General features: G+C 36.1%; 1 protein-coding gene across 3 annotated transcripts in view; it reads right to left on the bottom strand.

Annotated features, from left to right (window-relative positions):
* Positions 1 to 23097, bottom strand: part of RPRD1A (regulation of nuclear pre-mRNA domain containing 1A) — a 74315-nt gene that overhangs the window by 28981 nt on the left and 22237 nt on the right. Inside the window, exons 1-6 of one of the 3 annotated variants that reach the window (XM_023735443.1) lie at positions 12228 to 12427; positions 9786 to 9915; positions 6200 to 6306; positions 6000 to 6097; positions 4281 to 4407; positions 4000 to 4175 (exon numbers count right to left, since the gene is read on the bottom strand). In XM_023735443.1, coding sequence (XP_023591211.1) covers positions 4000 to 4175; positions 4281 to 4407; positions 6000 to 6097; positions 6200 to 6306; positions 9786 to 9915; positions 12228 to 12249 — 660 coding nt within the window. In that variant the 5' untranslated portion in view covers positions 12250 to 12427. Of the gene's footprint in view, positions 1 to 2461; positions 2655 to 3999; positions 4176 to 4280; positions 4408 to 5999; positions 6098 to 6199; positions 6307 to 9785; positions 9916 to 12227; positions 12428 to 23097 lie in introns of those variants that run through there. The other 2 variants (XM_023735442.1, XM_004380913.3) reach the window with 2 other exon arrangements.

Below are 23097 nucleotides of genomic sequence, written 5' to 3'. Positions count from 1 at the left end.
AACAACAAATGGGCCAGTAGAATAGCAGAAGGAACTAAGTTCTTATGTATACACAGGAATTAAATATGACAGAAATGAACAAATGGGCCAGTAGAATAGCAGAAGGAACTAAGTTCTTATGTATACACAGGAATTAAATATGACAGAAATGGCATTTCACAACAGTAGTAAAAACAAGACTGTGTCACTGATTAATCATTAATCAATAAATGGTGAGGGGACATTTTACTATCACTTCGAAAAGATCAGTTTCATACCACAAACAAAAATTAGTTTCACACCATAAACAAAAATTCCAAATGGATAAAATTATTTCATGAGGGAAAAACTCAGAATAGCAGAATATATGCATAGGTATGAACTGAGAAGGCCATCTTAAGTATATCCAGAAATCCTAGAATCTATAAAGGCAAAGATAGATTTTACTACATAAAGTTGGAACCAAATAGAAAAATGGTCCAAAGAATATAAATAGGGAATTTGCAGGAGAAATAAAACAAACGAAGGACAATTTGAGTGAACAAAAAAATACTTTTCACCCTATCAGATACACAAAAATTAAAAAGACCACTGACATACAGTGGGGGCAAAGTTGTGTTTGGAGGGCTTGAAGTACACTATCAAAACTTAAACATTCATTCCCTTTGCCTAAGCTATTCTGAGAATCAATCTTACAGATGTACTTGCACAACTACGCAAACCTGCATCAACAGGATGTTCTCTGTAGCAATGCCTATAATGCCAGGCAGCTGACACTATCAGAAGACTTAAATAAATTATACAACATTTATACTATGAATACGATGCATTCATTTTTAAAATGAGACAGATTTCTTCATTGTCCAGCTCTCACATGCATATACTGACATAAGATTGCAAAAGAAAAAGACCTGTCCTCTCTCTGACATGCTTTCCAATCCTGATTTACAGAATTTGAGGCTTTAACTTCTTTAAAGAGTCAGCAAATTGTGATTTCTATGGAGGACAGCAATTTAAAACAGATCAACATGCCTACCAGAGACTTCATAAACAATATGTATACCTTTAAGAAAACATAATTTCTCAAATGTCTACTTTTAAAATGAAAACAGTTTAAAAAGCATGCTTCCTTATACCAAATGTATCATGAAAAAGTATTCAAAATTGAGCACGAAAGACTGGAGATTATCTTATTGAATATGTAAGCATTTTTGACCTCTATATTGCTCTTTCTCCAAAAATATCAAAATCAAAATGTCATTTTAATTCCCCCTATCCATGTATGCCTTCTAAGATAGTAAGTCAGGTGAATAATAGTTTATGCAGTACTTTCAACTTCTGAATCATGAAATACAATTCCTATAGCAATCTGTGAAACTGATTTTATGAACAGAAATTGAATTTACTAATAGCCTATTTTAGCAGTTATTTCCTCAGTAACCGAATAAAGTTGGTCACTAGTTTCAAAAACAATGACTAATAATTTCCAAAAATTGTCCAAAACACTTTGTTTTCATTCACTGCAAATGCTTCAATAGTAGCCTCCTTAAGAAGTATGAAATATCCAATTCCTGAACTGACACTCTAAATTTATGGCTGTTTTCAAAAAACAAGAGCAACTCATGATACATCAATACCTGGTCAATCATGGTTAATGTTCAAAGATGCATGATAACTGAAAATTATTTGATATCACAGATGATGTGCAAAGTATAAATCTTGATCTCTCAGCCTCCACTTCAAAGTGATACCACCTAAATGGTATGAAAAATATCTAAAGAGCTCAATTAATTTTCACATCTTCTAACAAAGGAGTCACTTAGTTCTAAATGACAATTTACAAAGAGTTCTATGGAATAACTTTCAAGTTTATGTAGAAATCAAAATATTTCTTTACTTGTAAAAAATGATTAACATTATTAGATGGTTTCTTTAAAACATGATAAAATACAGTCATGCTGAACAACAACAAAATTCCTAGACTGCTTTAAGACAGTGATTACCTCTAAGGAGGAAGGGGGCAGAAAGGGTTGGACAGAGAGGGTTTAGCTTTTACTGTAATCTTACATTACTTTAAGTAAAAATTGGCCGCAAATATGCCTTTTTGATGCAGTGCACTGACCTGACTCTGGAAGCAGATTCCCTGGGTTCTAAACAATTCACTAGCTCTTTGTGACTGTGGGCAAGTTATTTAATCTCTCCACGCCTCAGTTTCCTTATCTGTAAAACAGGTTAATAATACTTCCTGCAGTATAGGATTGGTATTAAGATTAAATGAGTTATTTATATGTGAAGTGCTTCAAATAGTACCTGACACATCGTAAAAGCTATCACTATTATCATCAGTCTCACCATCTAAGACCATCACCACTATGAAATCTAGCTGTAAGGTACTAGAGAAAGAGGGAGGTGAGGGTGGTGGTGGTGGTAATCTGTCCTATTTTCTACACTTATATTTTAAACATAAATTCTATATTTGTATCCAGTGATAAATGACCAATGTCACAAGTAAGAAAGCAGTATAGAGAAATAAAGTTTCAGTCTTCTCTTCAATTTTCAAAAACATGAGACAATACAAGCTTTGGAGTTTGATATTTATTTTTAGCAGGAAGAATATGCTAATGGATGATGACATCGTTAGAAGATACGCCCATGTCCAATACCTGCAACAGAAGCTAGACAGAAGTTAAAGAACCATATCAAAAGACTAAAGACAAAAATTGTATACGACATTACTTACCCTTAATTCTGTTAACAATAAAACAAGTAACAATATTAAGACTGAACTTCCAACACAAGATCAAAAACTGGCAAGTTAACAATCAAATTTGTCTTATAAACAAAAATTCCATCTTTCCTGTCACTTTCTTTTCTTCATAGAAGTGGGCAACCTCTCCAAAGGATAGCATGGTGCCAACAACTACTCTCTGAGGGCCAATCTTATATATGAGCAGAGGAGCAGCAGGTTGAGAAGGGGAAGTATTAAATGAATAGCTGAAAATTTGGGGTGGTAGAGCTGATAGTCAAGTAGTACTCAACTAACTGTTCTCATTGGTAGCAATGGCAATCCAATCTAAACACCGTTTGCACAATTAGGGATTGCTGAACCAAGAACTAATCACTAATGAGTAAAACCATCTTAATAGAGGCAGTATCATGGCATACCTACAAATTTACAGTGAACTGTCTCTAAATAAAGGAATCCAGACAAATTAGAAATTCTCCTATATTGAGTAAGAATTTGCTACAGCAGTGAACAATTTAAACAAGAACTAGTCAACTGAAAGATTCTTTTAAATAGGCTCAAATATGGCTCAACCCTCCCTGACAATGGCTACTCTGTTCAAAGGAAATACGAATCTTTCGTTCTTTTTTTTTTTGCCTCCTGCATTCCTAAGTTTCTCATCAACAGTATCACTACCCAAATTAGAAAGAAGCAATGACTCTCCACCCAAGGGCATGTGTGAACCAAGTGAGAGTGGTTAAGCACTAGAATCTGGGCTGGAACAAGACAGTAATTTGAAGACTATTCTCCTAAGAAAATCAATGAATTGTTAAGGTGGAAGGGAGACTGGGGACTAAATTCAATGCCGAGAAAAAGTCTTCGTATTTTTAGTTGTATACCTAAAAGACTGTATGTACTTAGGACAGGAATTAATAAATCCACCCATAATTTACTACAGTTAACATTAGACATTATACCAACTGCTATTTTCCCATTATTTTATTCTTGAAGATAAGGGTTTAAAGTGATAAATTATTATTGCATGGAATTTCATATGAACAATTTAAAAATGTAACTAATTCTGCTAATTTCCAAATTTCTAAGTTTAGTTAGGAAGGTTGATTTGGTTCAGACAGAAGGAAAACTATTAATGCAAGAAGCAGCTTACCTGGGCCACTGTCTAAAAGGGTCTATGTACAAAACATGTAAAATGTGTAGTGCATTAAGATATCTTAAAATTCTTACTAAAAAGTAAATTAAATAAATAAGCACTAAAGAAGGAAAAGGTTACGCACTTCCAATTTATGCTCTTTCTCTGCAAGGGCTTCCTTTTGACAACGAAGAAAATCTGATAACATTCGAGTGAGCTGCTTCCTATCATCTATTTCTGCAGCCAATCTGCCATTGTAATCTGCCAGCAACATACAAGCATCCTCTACCATTTTAGAAAGCCTTTCTCCAGATTCTTTATCTAAAAAAAGCACAAAATAAAATTGTTATACAACAAAAACAATGCCATATGCTAGTCCCTCATCCCCACTCCCAAAAGAGTTCTGATCACATTTTCTTTTCTTACCTGTTATTTTATCTAGTAGGGATACTTCTTGGACTTCAACAGGCAGAGAAGCTATCCTCTGATGAACTGCTGCATCACCTGAAGCTGCATTTTCTAGATCTTGTAACGCTCTAACGAGATCTAGAGTCTAAAAATTTACACAACTTTAGAACCAAAATAAACACAACACATTAAACAACTACAAAAAACTTGAAAATCTGTTCATATTCTTTAACCCTTATGGACTATGTACTAGCTGAAAGTTTCAAATATAAACTCTTATAGAAAACAGCCCATTTCTTTTATGTATTAAGAAAAAGAAGCTACACTATGCTAGGTGTTGGAAATATATATGAATCAGGTCCCTAGGCCTTGAGGCCTTCACTGGACCTCCTCAGGTCCTCCAGTAGCTAACCAATCCTTATAGTGAAAATTCAAGTTCTTGTCCATGGTGACCAAGTGGGCTTCAGCATTCAGTTATTGATCCAACAGGTAGCTTGCCTCAGGTCTTGGCTGAGAGTCTTGGTCTGATTCTTTCTGCCTCCCTAGTACTTAGACTGATACAAAGCCACAGTTCTATGCAGTAAGTGGTTGTATCTTTCCTTCAAGTTCCTTTCATGAGGGAGATAGCTTCACCTCACCTTTGGCTTCAAACAATGAGTTTGGGTCCAGTCCTCCAAATCCCACAGAGCACTTTGAGTTCTTGTTATCCTACAGGATACTAACTTCTGGCAACCCATGTCTGCTTCTGGACCAGAGCTCAGCAGAAACCAGGCTTTGGCCCAGCATAACGAGTTGTGTGTGCTTCTGTACAATTTCTAGCCCAGGTAGCTATTCATCTTGTTTTAGAGTATAGTTATGCCTTCATTTTCTCCTTTTAAATTGTATGTCTCGCCTATATGTTTGAAACAGAGAAGAAGGAGCCTTAAAGACTCAATGCTCACTTAATGAAAAGTTCAAATGTCTTTCTGGAATTCATCTAATGGTTAAGGCATGCTATACTGTATCAACCTAGGAGGCTATGGAAGATTAAGATAATGATTCTAATCCATCTTGTTTTTCCATAGAACTGCATGGTTCTATATAGTTCCACAGAACTATATGAATATATACTTGTCATTCTAATACTCATTTTTTTTTTTCATATTTAAAAGCAAAAATACTTAAAGGGACAGTATCTCTAAGCATGAAATATTTAATGCACTTAAATCATACAATAAAATAAAACCCACTGCCTTCGAGTAGATTTCAACTCATGGCGACCCTACAGGACAGAGAACTGCCCCATAGGATTTTCAAGGCTGAAAAATCGTTACAGAAGCAGACTGCCACATCTGCCTCCCATGGAACAAATGGTGGGTTCAAACTGCTGACCTTTTGGTTAGCAACCAAGAGCTTTAACCACTGTGCAACCAGGGCTCCTCTATAATAAAATAGTTTTATTAGAATAAATAATGTCTTATTTATTTAAAAGGAAATTTTAAATAGTGGCTATTTCACCAGACTTAATCATACTCAGCAATTAAATATCCTCTTTCTATGTAAAATATGATTGTCTAATATATACAACATTAAACATAATCCATTTGTTAACCAGAAAACATATTCATGTAGCTTCCTTCTTACACCCAAAATTATAGTAAAAATCAATTTACAAAAATAAAACATCAAAGTTAATAAAGCTCAGAGGCCACATGAAGTTAAAATAACATAATTCTCTTAACAAAGAAAAACTTCTACCTGTGGTGGTTCACTTGGAGATCCTAGGGAGGAACAGTTTTCATTTTCATCCACCTTTATCTGTTCATAAGTTCGCTTCCTAGGTTTCTTATCGCCATCTACAATGAAAGATCATTTAAGTTTTAATGAAAGATCATTTAAGTTTTAATGAAAGAATACATTTTATTGAAAAGATCATGATAAAAAAATTATATACTTACACAGAGCTTGCTTAAGTTGTTCTAACACATCATTTTCATAAACGGACCTTTCTTCCCAAATAGATAAAACTCTTCCAAGGTGCTTCTTACAACTTTCATCAGTTTCACTAAAGAAAAAATAAAAATATTAATTGTAAAAAAATACATTGTGCTACTGAAAATGTAAGGATGATTTTTAAATACAATCATTCATTCACTCTCTGAAAAAACCTTTCCAAATGTTTATTGAGTACCACTATGTGGCCAGCAGTACAGGGTGAGGTGATCAAGACAGACATACTCCTGGCTTTCTTAAAAGAGCTTATTATTAAACAAAAAATTACAATAGCCACAAAAGTGGTAGTATCAGCTACTTGGGGTTTACAAAAGAAGAGGCATCTAACTTAATGGGGACTGAATGTGAGGCAAGGGAGGCGTTCTAATAGGTAACTTCTTAATTCATTCAACAAGTATTTATTGATCAAGGCACTATCCTTGACACTGGGGATACAAATAGAGGTTTACGGCAACTGTTATTTATAAATGCTACAAAAGAGAACAGGTGTTAAAGAAGGGCATAACAGAGGTCTAGCTCTGTTAAAAAGAGATCAGCAAGTTTACTTGAGGAAATAATACTTAATCTGAGTTCTGAAGATTGGATATACGGAGAATTGGGAAACATGAATTACCCTCAATCACTTCCAACCACCTTCCTTAACACCACCATAGACTGAGCCACTATTATCTCTTGCCTGGATTACTGCAACAGTCTTCTCACTGCTCTCCCAGCCTCTACTTTTATTTGATTCTCTACAAAGCATCCTAGTAATGTAAATCAGATCTTGCTCCTCTCAATCATCATACCAAGAATAAACTCCAAAATCCATACCCTAGGCCAGAAGGCCCACGTAACTCTGCTTTCTGGCTACCTTTCAATCCACATTCCCTAATATCTTCTCCAATATAAATCTCCTTGCTGATCCTCAAACACCCCAGCACATAACTATCTCATTGTCTCTGCAAGTATCTCCTCCACCTAGAATACTTTCCCCCTAGATACTCAAATGGCTCATTTCATCCCTTCCTTTAATCTCTGTTCAAATGCCATCTTCCTGAAGTAGTCATTCTTTACCACATTATATAACTGAGCATCCTCATACCCTCCAGTTACTTCCCTGCTTTAAATTTCTTCATAGCACTTGCCAGCTGACATTATAATTCACTTGACTATCTAGTTATTTATTACCTTTGCTCTTCACTGAAATGTAAGCTCCATAAGAACAGAACTTTGTCTTGTTCAGTACTGTATCCTCAGGGCTTAGGACACAGTAGGCGCTGAATAAATATTTATTGAATTCTAGGGAGAGGTAACATATATAAAAGCCTTAAGACAGGAAGAACTAACAGGGGTTCAGTTAACTTAAACTGTACACTATGGACTGTGTATGTAAGAAATGTGAGACACGAGTCTGCAAAGGTAGGCAGGGCCATGAAGGAACATTTAAGTCTTGCTCAGGACTTTCGACTTGACTTCTAGGGCAATGAGAGCCACTCAAAGGTATTATGGTCAGCTCTTCAACTCTTGACTACCATTTTCTAAATGGATTAAATAACACTGGATGCAGAAAGCCCAGTTGGAGGCTACTACAATTATACAGAAAGGACATTATGGTAACTGGTATAGAAAGAAATCCAAGGCACCAAGGGAACATGTACCATATGGGATAAGGAGTGAAAGAGAAGAGTAAGGGGGATGACATCTAATTTCTTGCCTGGGCATCGAGATACAGAAGTGTGGCCATTCACAGAGAACAAAACCTAGAGGAACAGCAAGTATGACAGGGAGAAAGGACATAATGATTTCAGTATCAGATTGAGTTTGAGCTGTCTGGGGAGCATTCAAATAGAAATAGCAATAGGCGATTAGATATACAAATCTGAAGCAGCACAGAAAAGACATCTAGACTGGAGCGTAAAATGGTCGGTCATTAGGGTGTAGAGAATAACTAAATACATGCAGTGTTCAAAATCACCAAGTGGTCCCACCACTGACTGTTCTGACCAGGATCACAACAGAGGGTTCTGGACAGAGCTGGAGAAGGATGTACTGCATAATTCTAACTCACAAAAAAAAGACCAGATTTACTGGCCTAAAGGAGACTGGAGAAACCTCGAGAGTATGGCCCCCAGACACCCTTTTAGCTCAGTGGTGAAGTTACCTCCAAGGGTCACGGTTCAGCCTGGGAGTGGACAGCCCCGTAAAACAAAATGAGACTAACGAGGTACAGGAGTCCAGTGACAAGGGCCAGAAGGCAGAAGGGGACAAGGAAGCTGGTGATAGGGAACCCAAGGTTGAGTAAGGATATTGTTGATGTGTTGTGAGATTGTTAACCATTGTCATAGGGCAACATTTGTAGTAACTGTTAAACGAGAAACTATTTTGTTCTGTAAGCCTTCTGTAAGCACAACTGGAAAAGCGTAGTCAATGTCACTGAACTGTACATGTAGAAATTTTTGAAATGGTGTATCTCTGGCTATGTGTATTTTCACCAAAAAAAAAAAAAGGTTGAGAAGTTAGAGGGTTGATATGTTGTGGGGTTGTTAACCAATGTCATAAAACAACATGTGTACTACTGTTTCATGATAAACTATTTGTTCTGTAAGCCTTCACCTGAAGTACAATTAAAAAAAAAAAAAAAAAACACCAAGTGGGTAAGTAAAGAACAAGACCAGAAAAGGGCCTAGGATGAAACTCTAAAGAAACATCAAATTCTGAAAAGATGGCAAAAGACAATATCTACACTGAAGGATAAATAATGCTTACTTAAGAGAATAACATACACCAATACTTCACACTCTAATTTTTCTTAAAAAACATCTCCTGTGACTAAAACTTCAGGGCATATAGTGAGTAAATTTTCATTCTTATATCATTCAACACATATCATCATCATTTACTATTGAATTCTATAATTTAGATTGATTTAATAGTCTACCTCATTTTAGTATTTATTCAGTCATCTACCAAATATTTGCATATAACTTTTGGAAATAAGCATTTTAAAAGGATATAAGTCAAAGTATAGAGGCTTCTAATACTCAGAATTTTCTGTAGCAAAAAATTTTAACAGGTTTATGATTATTTTAAATAAATATATACTTCCAAAATATTTTAAAATGTTATGTCAAATACCCACAAACCGAAAAATCTTAAATCATTAAAAGCAATATGAGGAAAGTGGTATTAAGTTTATCCAGAGATACTGGTTGGAAGACTGACAGCTTTTAAGTATGCAAATTTTCAATGCAATGCCTTCATTCATTTTTAATGAAGTTCATTCTGATAAGGCAAGTACCTTTTTTCTCTTAAAGGAAAGCTGTAATTCAAGTACTCCAAACGCCCAGATTATCAACAGTTCAATTTTTTTTTTCTTCACAGAAAGCACTGAACACATTTACAAATGCAATTTATATGTAGGTCTTTTCAAATGAAAGCCTCAGAGAAATACATTCTGTTTTTTACCTTAATGGCTTAAAGCAAATGTTAGCAAAAGGACATATTGTGCATTTAAAACAGATTACCTAGTACCCAAAACAATTATCATACCTTGACACATGCTTAAAAGCCTCCACTATAACTGGTGCAAAATCTTTTGTAAACTCCGGCCCTTTCCTTTTGCTGTTCTGAATGACATCATTGGCTAGGTAGAGAAAAGTAAGCTTCCTGTTTGGTTTGGCTGAAAAACAAAAAAATTAAAAATCTACTTAAAATATCCTCACTTAACTTGGACAAACTTTCTCAATACCTGAATTATGCAGTTTGAGAATGATAACTACTAACTTTATATATCATGTTCAATTCTAGCTACCCATTTTACTACCAAACTTATCAAGCTGCTGCTCCTACACTCACCAGGATGACTACTCTCTGATTTCTGCAGACTGATCATGTGAGGAAAAAAAAGAGCCAAAGAAGGAAGAGTAGGTCAGCAACAGATCTTTCTGTCTCCTTGGCAGTTTCACTAAGTCACCCAAACTATGTAACATCCTTGATTCCTAGTTTTATCACCATTCCCAAACTAATAGTTTTATATACTGAAAGCCACGTTTGGGTACACATATAGCTCTGTGACTCTACATATACTAAAATTTTATTAAAATCATTACAAATTATATGAAATATAGTCACTTAAAATAAGATGGTGACGGGTCATGCTGTTAAGATGGTACCCTAAAGCCCAGACTGAATTTAGAATTTGTTTTCACGCTCACGTTGATTCAAAATCAATTATTAAGTTATTGTGAAACAACGAAAGAGTACAAAAGAGAATCCCCTTGGAATTACATTTTTTTGGGGGAAAAAAACATAAACATTGCCCATTTGGTGTCCCTAACATTTACACTCTTAGCATGGCAAATATTTATTGCATAAACGATAACATTTTTAAAATGTTAAATTCGTGGATTGCTACTAATCTCAAAAATAATTCTGAATCACTTCTAAAACAAAAATTGTTTTTGTAAAAATTTGTAAGATTTTGAAATATGTTTCTTAATATATTCCAAAGGACAAACCCTGTACCAGGAAGGGGTCCAAATACTAAGATATTATTTTCCTTTTCTTTTTTGTGGAACCCAGGCTGAAATGTGAGAAATAACTAGAAATCATGATGATTTCTTCTTCATTTATCATAATGTTTCTCAAATTATCAGGGAAAAAAAAATTTACTTCCATTTAAAACTACGTAAACCTTTACACAGAGCAAATAATAAATTACTGGAACTAATCTCAATAGAATGAGCCCTGATGGTGCAGTGGTTAAAGCACTTGGCTGCTAACCAAAAGGTCTGCGGTTCAAACCCACCCACTGTTCTGCTGGAGAAAGATGTGGCAGTCTGCATCCTTAAAGATTACATCCTTGGCAACCCTATGGGGCAGTTCTACTTTGTCCTGTAGGGTCACTATGAGTCGGAATCAACTTGATGACAATGAGTTAATCACAATAGGCAACACCAGAAGAAAATCACAAAAGTGATTTTAAATGAATTTTGATAATTTTTAGAATGACAAAGCCACAAAGTGTTATTGAAAGAAGTATACAAATTTAACAGAGATGGCAAACAAACCATTTCATCATTCCTTAAAGAAATACATCTATTGGCAACAGACTATAGGGCTAAGCAATGGCTCTGACCTAGTCAATTCTCATGTTTCTGTTCTTCATGAGGTCCCTTCCTAAGACACCTACTTTCCAAACCTTCCATTAAATTTGTTATTGTTGTAAGTTGCTGTAAAGTTGGTTCTGACTCATGGTGACGTTATGTGTTAACAGAATGAAACATTCCTGGTCCTGCACCATCTTCACGATTGCTGATGTTTGAGTTCATTGTTTTGGCTATTGTGTCAATCCATCTCACTGAGGGTTTCTCTTGTTTTTGCTGATCCCCTATATTACCCAACATAATTTCTTTCATGATGATGTTCCAAGTAAATGAGTCGAAGTCTCACCATCCTCATTTCTAATGAGCATTCTGCCTGTATTTCTTCTAAGACTGATTTGTTCATTCTTCTTGCAGTCCATGGTTTATTCAATATTCTTTGCTAACACCACAATTTGAATGCATCAATTCTTTTTCTGTCTTCCTTTTTCACTGTCCAACTTTTGCTTGCAATAAGGTGATTAAAAGACCACAGCTTAGGTAAGGCACATCTTAGTCATCAAAGTGACATCTTTACTTTTTCTTCATTCATCATGATGTTTATTGGTTCCATTGTTGAGGATTTTCTATTCAATTTAAAAAACATTTATTTAATGTTTGTTATGTGCTAGGATCACTACTTGTCTGTCAGTTTCTTGTACTGTGAAGGCTCGCGTGTTACTGTAATGCTAGAAGCTATGCCACTGGTATTTAGAATATCAGCAGGGTCACCCATGGTGGACAGGATTTATCAGAGCTTATTGACTAAGACAGTTTAGAAAGAAAGGCCTGGTGATCTACTTCCGAAAATTAGCCAGTGAAACCCCTATGGATCACAACATCGTCTTACTTGCTTGCTTTGGACACATCATCAGGAGGGATCAATCACAGGAGAAGGACATCATGTTTGGTGAAGGAGAGGGCCAGCAAAGGCGAGGGAGATCCTCAGTGAAATGGACTGGCACAATATCCACAACTATGGACTAGAACATACCAGCAATCATAAGGATGATACAGGACCGGGTAACATTTTGATATGTTGTACATAAGGTTACCATGAGCCAGAATCAACTCATCAGCAGCTACCTATCTATCTGCCAGTGACCATGCTGGGCACAGACCAAAAATAATCTTTCCTATTTAATCAAGAGTTTGCAAGCTCCACGCAAACTGACATGATAGGCCACATCACCAAAAACATTAGTTCTCTTTTTTTCCAAAGAATCCATTAAGTAAAAATTTGTATGTCTGTTATGTGTGCATATTGCTATATTTATACTAATAAGCATAAGCCAAACAAGCACCACTCAACACTTAAAATTATGAGGCACCATTTTCTTACACCTCATCTCCCTGAACTAAATTTAAGCTCCTTCTGGGTAGTAACTATAGCCCCTTGTTGTGGGACCCTGCATATAAACGGGTACGTACGTACGTACACACACACACACACACACACACACACACACACACAATATGGCTGGCTAATATATGAGAATACAGTATTACTAAAAAAGGCACAGTAATAAAGTTCAGTTCATTACACAAGTAAGAAACAATTACACAATCTCACAAACAGTTCAATTACCAGGCTTCAAAAGGAAATCAGAGTCTGGATTATTGGACAAATAATATGAAACAAACAGCCAGTGAAAGGATTAAAGAAATGCCACCTAGTTTCACTTGCTTATAATCAGAAGATGGTAGGCGTACTACTTATTTTCTTACAGTGTACAAACCACATGCCTACTCGTTTTGGTAAGATACAAAATATCATAATCTAAATTAATCACCCATGCTTCTATAAAGCACTGAAATTTAAAATTACAGTGGACAACAATGCTAATACAACAAATAGCTAAAACACTGTGCTATCTATAAACATAAAAACCTTTTCTCCAAGGGAGCCTTCTGCATGGAAAGAAGCAGCAAAAAATTGAATACACAAATATATATATACACACACTCATGCATACACACACACACCAATGCCGGGAATGAACATTACCTCAGGTATTACAGCAGGAAATCAGGAGAAAAGCCGCTATCTTGAAACAAAAATCTATTCAAGATTTATTAACAACTGTTGGTCAATCATTTATTTCCTTTGTAAACTGAATCACTACACACTAGAATGAGGTGCTACAGACCCTGCTTTTGCAGTAAGTGCATATTAAGCCCTCAAATTTTAAGTGTAATTTAATTATGTTCTCTCAAGTTTAATTTAATTGGGTGGAAATATAAGTGCAGTTAACCAAAGGATAATTACAAATGACTGTTAAGATCTGATGCCATTCATTCACTCAACAGAAAATTATTTATCATCTACTATGCTCACAGACACTGCATTAGGAATAAAACAAGACTCTCAGTCAAATTCATAAAAGTCTTTTTAAGCCATAAGTGTAAATATGTAATGAAACATTGGTGAAAAGAACATTCCAGGTAGAACCCCAGTGCGTGAGCTAATGAGTGCAATGTTGATAATGTATGAGCAAGTAATGGAGAGGAGGGAGGACCTTAAATATCAGGCTAACACAAGTTTAAGCTTCATTCTGTAAGTAAAAAGAGAAGTACTGAGGTTTTAGAGGCAGGGGAAGGACACCTTCAGCTGAATTAAGAATGCTGGAAAGACTGAGTAGTTAAGAATATTTCAATCAGAAACAAAGCATTCAGAACTAAAGTTGTGTTAAGGGGAACTTTATCTTTAATTTCCCACATTTAATCACCTCTAACAATTGGAGCCCTGGTGGTGTAGTGGTTAAGAGTTCGGCTGCTAACTTGAAGGCCAACAGTTCTAATCCACCAGCCACTCCTTGGAAACCCTATAGGGCAGTTTTAGTCTGTCCTGTAGAGTCGCTATGAGTCGAAATCGACTCATCGGCAACAGGTTTTGGAGGTTTTTTTGGAAGAATTCCTTAGCTTTTTAGGGAGGTGGCATTTACGTAAGAGAGAAGAAGTTTTTGTATTCACTTTATAGTAAATTCCTGTTTGACAAATTGGAATTTCTCATTTGTTGCACTCTAACAGGAAGCAAATAACAAAAAAATAATTTACTGTACCTTCTATAGTTATATAGCTCTTTTCAGTACTTGTTATTCTTGTTATTCAGAATGAACCTGAGACGCTGCTTGATTTCAAGTGGAAGAAAGACTTTCATGTTATAGCTTAATTAGAATACTGCTACAGAAGTGAGTGAAACTCAACTGAGAATTGAACAAAGGTTTTCTACATAATCCTCAACATACTAGAACAGTTCATTAAAAAGACCCTGGTCCAAGCTTTCTGGGTAATCTCCAGGTTTTCCCAAATATCACCTCTACCGCTTCCATTTTAAGAAATTTTTTTTTTTAATGTTAGTAATGTTAAATATTTTCCATAATAATCCCCAGTCATCACTCCTAAAAACAAGGAGTTAGCTGTATAGCATTTCCTCCAAAGAAAAACTCTGAATGTTTCTTTCACCTTCTAGAATCCATATCTCCAAATCCCTTGGTTTCCACATGCTTCCTGAAGTCCCACTACAGCAATCACCCCCCCCACCAAAGCACCCCTACCTCCAACTTAGAAGATCCTCTCCCAACTAAACGCTCATTCTCTTAATTCAGGAATGCATGAAAGTGGATCTGACTCAGTCCCTTAACCATTAGAGATAACTTTATACCTAAGAATTTATAACAAGCTACAGGGCAACAAATTGAAATTTAAAATGTTTTTAGTGGAAACGATAATTTTCTAACACAAAAAAGAAAGTTCTGTACTGTGTAAATGTGCATGTATCCTGAGAGTGTGTTCTCTGAAACGGTCTGTCTCCAAACCCTATGGATTCTAACAGCTTCAAGATTTTTCCTTCTGCCTGTGGCACTGTGGGGAAGAGGATATGTTTAAGTGGGTGGGCAGGTAGTTGGAAGACAGAAACTGCCTTAACTTAGTAATTTTCTATGCCACAGAAAGTACATAATCAACAGATGATTCTTTAAATGGAATTCAATCTGTCCTGCATAGGACAAAGCGTTCATTCAGACACAGCTGGTTGCTTCTCAATAGCTGAGGTGGATGAAAAATGGTTAGAGTAGGTGTATTTCTCTACCGCGGCAAGATGCCTCAGACTTTTGGCAGCCCACTCCTTGGAAAAGTTCAAGTTTCCACTTCAAACTACCCAAGAGAGGTTGATCCTGTCGTTCCTTGCTTAAAAACCTTCAAAGATTTTCTACTGTTGTGCAGATTACATTTAAAATCCTTAATATGAACAATAAGGCCCTACAAGATCCGTCTCTGCCCTCTACACTACTCCCTCTTCACACCCAACACTACTACCCTTCCAACTTCTCCAACTCCTACTTGGTCTTCAGACCTCGCTTAAATGGATTTCTCTAGTTTTCCCTGACCACCTAATCCACATAGGTTAGAGAGCCCTGATATGCTCTCATAGCACCTCATAGTTTTCCTATGGAGCACTTATCCCAAGTATAACTATCTTTGTTTAATGTAGTGCTTCCCAAAAAACTGAGTTCTAAGAGAGCAAGAATTGCCAGTCTCATCTACCAATCTATGGAATCAAGCCCAGCAGTTCATTCATAATTTGTTCAGTATTTACTGAATAAATAAATTTTAGCCTGGAATTGCACCTTTAATTGCTTATTTCATTAACTTAGCTTCTGGTCATTAGTCTCACCCACACTCTCAACTATGGGAACATATGCATAATTACACTGTTCAGATAATGAAATTCAGATTATGAAAGACAAAGTTTCTTACAGATCTAGTTACTCTTGCTATTGCCGATGTATTGAGTTCAAAAAATACTTTCCCATCTCCATTCTAGAGTTCTTACACATCAATAACCTATCGAAAAATGGGGAAGTAATATAAACAGAAAAGGAGCACTGGTGGCGCAGTGGTTAAGGGCTCAGGAGCTAACCGAAAGGTTTGCCAGTTCAAACCTACCAGCCTCTCCGTGGAAGAAAGATGTGGCAGTCTGCTTCTGTAAAGATTACAGCCTTGGAAACCCTATGGGGCAGTTCTACTCTGTCCTATAAGGTAGCTATGAATCAGAATCACCTTGACAGCAACGAGTTTGGTTTTGGTTTTTTTGGAATATGACGTAAGAAGTTCAAATACAAATAGGAAATACAAACACTAACAATGAAAATCAAAAACCATTTTCCACTTATTAGACTGATCAAGATGAAAGTCTGACACTAAAGCTGGTAAGGTGCGATCACCACCTCTAGATACTTTAGACACTGGTAATGAAAACATAAATTGGCACAACCTCTTAGAAAAATAATTTGGCAATATCTATCAAAAACGTTAAGTGTAAATACCTCTTGACCCTGCGATTGTATTTCTAGAAATTCATCTTATGGATTCACTCTCATAAATGCACAAAGAAATCCACTAAGGATGTTCATAAGAGCATCAAGAAAGAGTGACTATATTACTCATGGTACATCTATACAATCCAATACTCTGCAGCTGTTCAAAGAATGAGATAGAGCTTTATGTACTGATATAGAAAGATGTCTAAGACATAGTATTAAGTTACACACACAAACGAACACATACCGCAAACAATAGATAGTTCTACTTTCGGGAAGGATTAAGAAAAAAATTATGGGTAGGGCGACAGAGGGACTTTGGGTTACAAACAAAGAATTAAGTCATAAAGAGGAAACACATGATTTACGTAAATGATTAACTTGAGCCTACATGCTGAAAAGTGTTCTGGGAAGTGCTGACCTCGAATTGACTCTGTCCTACGGCTGCATGTATCCATGGTTTCTCCTATTTCAAAGCTTGATAAGAAATCTAGACAGATACCAGGGACAGATGGAACAAGAAAGGCATGATGCTAATAATGCTGAAGTTAGGTGATGGGTTCACAGAAGTTCAGTATCTTGTTACCTTTACTTTTGTAAATAAACTGTAAAACTCATCATAAAAAGTTAATTAAGAAATCTAAAGTTGAGAGTATATAAACAGTGAAGACTCCCTTCATAGATACAAGGAGCACTGGTGGCACAGTGGTTAAGCGCCCAGCTGCTACCCAAAAGGTTGGCAGTTTCAACCCACCAGCCGCTCCGTGGCAGAAAGATGTGGCAGTCTACTCCTGTAAAGATTATTGGGCAGTTCTACAGAAGGGTTTTTTCATAGATATAAGTTAATAATTTGGTATGTGTATCCTTTCAAGACCGCCTGCAAACATTTTATACCTATACACATATATACAGATATACATACATAAAATTTGTTTCATAAATGAAATCATACCACATAAATTTCACAAATAGCTTTCTTCACACTTTACATATGCAAGATCTGTTACCAACTTTTTGTTTTGTTTTAGTAAAAATATATGTAACAAAACATTTGCCAATTAAGTATCTTTTACCAAACTCCTTTCAACAGCTTCATTCCTTTTAACAGCTACTTAGGCACATGAGATATAGGTTATTTAAAATCTTTAGTATTTTTTATCTTTGTAAGCCTGAGCAAGTATTTCCACAGGATAGATTCCGAGAAGCAGAGGCAATGGGTTAAAAAGCATGCAGTTAAAATTTTTTGCTGTTGTAAAACTATATGTAACACAATACTTGACAAATTAACATTTTTTTCAGGTGTACACTTTAGTGACACCAATTACTTAATCATGTGCAATCATCGCCAATAACCGCTGCCAATTTTTCCATCCCCCAAAACAGAAAACTCAATGCTTCCTAAACAATGACTCCCCCTTTTCCCCTCCTTCCTGACCCTGGTAACCACTAGTAAACTTTGGTCTCTATACATTTGCCTATTCCAGATATTTCATGAGTGAGATCATACAATATTTGTCCTTTTGTGACTAATGTCACTCAGAAACCCTGGTGGTGTAGTGGTTAAGAGTTACAGTTGCTAACCAAAAGGTCGGCAGTTTGAATACACCTGGCGCTACTTGGAAACCCTACGGGGCAGTTCTACTCTGTCCTACAGGGTCACCATGAGTCGGAATCAACTCGAAGGCAACGGATTTGGTTTGTTTGTTTGTTTTTTAACGTCACTCAGCATTATGTTTTCAAGGTTCATCCATGTTGCAGTGTGTATCAGGACTTCATTTCTCTCGCCTGCGGTTTAAATTTTGTCATTGTCAAAGCTGCCTTCCAAAAAGGCTGGACCAATTTGAATCCCCACCACATGAAAATGTTCATTTTCCTACATTATTAGGCAACACTCCAAAAATCAAACCCATTGCTGTTGAAGTCAATTCCGACACTTAGCGACCCTGTGGGGTTTCCAAGGCCGTAAATCTCTAGAAGCAGACTGCCACATCTTTCTCCTGTGGAACAGCTGGTGGGTTTGAACCACCGATCTTGATGTCAGCAGTTGAGTGCTTAACCACTGCACCACCAGGGCTCCTTATTAACCAACACTTAGTACTATTAATATTTATAATTTTCGCCAAGTTTTTGAGAGTAAAACGATGGAGTTTTTATTTGCAATTCCCTATATACTAGTGAGGCTGGTTCCTTCTCATTTATTTTTCCTCCTTCCATGAATTGCCTGTTCACATCATTTTATCTGTTTTTCTACTGAAGTGTCTTTTTCTTATTAATTCATAAAATCACTTTATAAATTACAGATTTTAGCTTATTCCTATACTAGATACTGCAAATATCTCCAAGTCTGTTGTTTAAAACTGAAATTTGATGCTAGTTTCTGCGTTCAGAAATTTTATAATTTTATGTTGCCAAATCTATTTCCTACATGACTTCTGGCCTATATCTACTTTAGAAAGTCCTTCCATAAAAATCCAAGGCTAGAAATAATTACAAATATATATATTTTTTCTGCTTGCTTATTTTATTGTTGATTTTTTTCAATGTTTACAGCTTTAATTCAATTAACTTTTTATATGTTTTTAGGTAAGAATCCAAGAAAGGAGTTCTGGTGGAACAATGGTTAAGCGCTCTGCTGCTAACCAAAAGGTCGGTGGTTCGAACCCACTAGCTGCTCTGTGGGAGAAAGATGTGGCCGTCTACTCCTGTAAAAATTATAGCCTTCGAAACTCTATGGGGCAGTACTACCCCATCCTATAGAAGAATCTAAGAATCATTTGTTAATATTACATCCCTCTCCCATGGACTTAAAGTGCCTGATTTACCATATGCTCATATAAAATGGGTCTTCCAAATCTCTATTCTGATTCATTCATATATTACTATTCCTGCACCAACATCATACTGTTATAATTACAATGCTTTTATAGTATGCCCGGATACCAAAATGGCACACTCTCTCCATTACTGTTTTCCTTTCAAAATCATCTTGGCTCTCCTTCCACATTTACTTTTCCCAATGATCTTCAGTATTAGTCCATCAATTTCTAGTAAAAACAAATTCCTTTTGGATTGCTCTGAATTTATAGATTAATTTGGGGACAACTGCTTTGCAAAAGATTTTTACTTTGTAATTTTATATACTATTGTACTGTTATAATTTTCTAACAACTATTTTAAACCAATAAAAAAGTAAAAATTAGTGTTTAGCAGTTAGATTAAAATAAACTTGTTAAAATACTACCACAATATGTTAACCAGAAAGTCCCCTATCACATCAAGACCAAGAAAATACTGGTAGAAAACACTAGTCTAAGAGTTCTAAATAATGTGTCCTGATTCCAATATAAAGATCAATTTGTAGGGGACTTCTGCTTCTGGAAGACAGAACAGACAGACTTTTCTCTACTCCTCCTGCTAAGTACGAGTACAAACCCTGGACATTACATATGAAACAAACATAAGAAGAGAGAAGAACACAACCAACTAGGGACTCAGGACCCAAAGAACAACAGAGGGATAAGTTCCCTGGGTTTTCTTTCTACATCATATATAGTAGGATTTGACACTGAAAAAGCCAGCAACCCAAAAACTCCAACAGGGACCAAAAAAAAAAAAAAGTCCAACAAAAGCCTGCTCTCTCTAGCTCAAAGACCAGGAAAACGGAAGCCTAGCAAGACTTTTAGACTATAACCACTCTACTCCAGCAAAAACTGTGGCCCCACCTCCACCCACACCAGCAAAGGCTAAACGGGAGTCTAGACTTCCATCCTCACAAGACTGTAATGAGGAGCCCAGTATTCCACCTGTGTGGTGTCAAAGAAGGTAAGTAGGGAGCTTAGATGTCCAACCCTACCCAGTAGTTAAGAAGGCACTTCCACTGGGGTGGTGTCAGAGGAGGCCTAGTGGACAGTCAAAGATTTTCACCATCGTCCAGCAGTAATGGGGCCACACACATCCCACCTTTGGTGTAGTGGAACCTAGTGGGGAGTCGGAACTCCCTTTCCCACCAGCAGTAACAAACGTGGTGTGTCAAAGGAGATCGGATTATTAAGAGAGGCCGAGGGGAAAATACGTATTTCTACCTCTTCCTGGCAGTAAAAAAGCAACAACCCCTAAACCTGACAAAGCAGTGTCAGAGAAATCCAGCTAAAACTGAAGGATGACATAAAATCCAGAGTCTCATAATAGATGCATTACTCGAAAATCACTCACCATACCAAGAACTACAAAGATCTCAAACTGAATGAAAAAACAATCAATAGATGCCAACACCAAGAAGACAGAGATGTTAGAATTACCTGACAAAGATTTTAAAGCAACCATTATAAAAATGCTTCATATAAAAATATACTGCAGATATAAATACCAAAAATTTGTGGGACACTGGAGTAGTCTACCAAACATTTAGAGAAGAACTGACACCAATCTTGTTCAAACTCTTCCAAATAGTAAAGGAAAGAATACTCCCTAATTCTTTCCATGAAGCCAGCACTACCCTGGTACCAAAGCCAGAGAGAGACACCACAATAAAATTAAAGACCAACATACCTATGAATGTACATGCCAAAACTCTCAACAAAATACTAGCGAACAGAATTCAACAGCATATTAGAAGAATTATACACCACGAGCAACAGAGAGTTATGCCAGGAATGCAAAGACGGTTCAACATTAGGAAATCAATCAATGCAATATATCACATTAATGTTGTTGTTTGTTAGGTACCATCAAGTTGGTTCCAACTCATAGCAACCCTATGTACAACATAACAAAACACTACCCAGTCCTGAGCCACCTTCACAATCTTTGTTATGCTTTGAGCCCAGTATTGCAGCCACTGTGTCAATCCATGATGTTGAGGGTATTCCTCTTTTTCAGTGACCCTCTACTTTACCAAGCATGATGTCCTTCTCCAGGGACTGGTCCCTTCTGATCACATTAATAGAACAAAGGAAAAGAACAACATGATCATCTCAACTGATGCAGAAAAGGCATTTGATAAAATCCAACACCCTTTCTTGATAAAAACTCTCAACAAGATAGAAATAAAAGGGGAAGTTCTTCAATATGATCAAGATCATTTATGAAAAACCAACAGCTAACATTACACTCAATGGAAAAAAAATGAGAACTTTCCCCTTGAAAACAGAAGGAACAAGACAAGGATACCCATTCTCACCACTCCTATTCAACACTGTATTGGAAGTGCCAGCCTGAGCAGTAAAGCAAGAAAAAGAAACAAAAGGTTTCTAAACCAAAAAGGAAGAGGTAAAACTATCTCTACTCGGAGATGACATGATCCTGTATATAAAAAATCTCAAAGAATCCACTATAAAGCTTCTAGAACTAATAGAGGAATTTAGTAACGTTGCAGGATACAAGGCCAACACACAAAAATCAGTTAGGTTTCTACACACCAAAATAAAAAAAAAAAAAAAAAAAAAACCCAAACCCATTGCTGTTGAGTCGGTTAGGACTTATAACGACCTCAAGGACAGAGTAGAACTGCCCTATAGGGTTTTCCAAGGAGTGGCTAGTGGATTCAAACTGCCAACCTTTTGGATAGCAGCTGGGCTCTTAACCACTGCACCACAAGGACTCCTATACACCAGCAATGAGAAATCTGAAAAGGAGATTAAGAAACAATTTGATTTAAACAGCATCTATTAGAATAAAATACTTAGGAATAAAAATTTGTGGGACACAACTAAAGCAGGGATGAGAAAGAAATTTATAACACTAAATGCATACATCAGAAAAAAGGAAAAAAAAAATCACAAATCAATAATCTAGTTCCCACCTCGAAACTCTACAAAAAGAACAGAAGATACCTAAGCAAGTAGGAGAAAGGAAATAATAAAAGAGCAGAAATCAATTAAAATGAAAACAGAAAAAGAGAGATCTCAAACTAAGAGCTGATTCTTTAAGAAGAGCAATACAATTGACAAACTTCTAGCAAGAATGATAAAGAAAAAGTGAGAAGACACAAATTATCAATATCAGGAATAAAACAAGGACTATCACTATAGCCCCTGCAGACAGCAAAAGGATAATAAGGGAATACTATGAACAATTCCACACCTTCAAATTTAACAACCTAAACAAATGGATTACTTCCTCAAAAACCACAAACTACCACAACTCACCTGATATAAAACAAATAATTTAAATAACCCTGTAACTATTAAGGAAATTGAATGTGCAATTTACAAACTCCAAAAAAGAAATATCCATGTCCAGATGGTTTTACTGGAGAATTCTATCAAATATTTAAAGAATTAACAATTCTACACAATATCATCCAGAAAATAGACGAGGGAACACTTCCCATTCATTTTATAAAGCTAGTATTACTGATACCAAAACCAGACAAAGACAGTACCAAAAAAAAAAAAAAAA

Source organism: Trichechus manatus, unplaced genomic scaffold (assembly GCF_000243295.1).
Source record: "Trichechus manatus latirostris isolate Lorelei unplaced genomic scaffold, TriManLat1.0 scaffold00078, whole genome shotgun sequence".
Classification (NCBI taxonomy): Eukaryota; Metazoa; Chordata; class Mammalia; order Sirenia; family Trichechidae; genus Trichechus; species Trichechus manatus.
The sequence above is the reverse complement of the archived record's forward strand: the minus strand, read 5'-3'. Positions and strand labels throughout refer to the sequence as shown.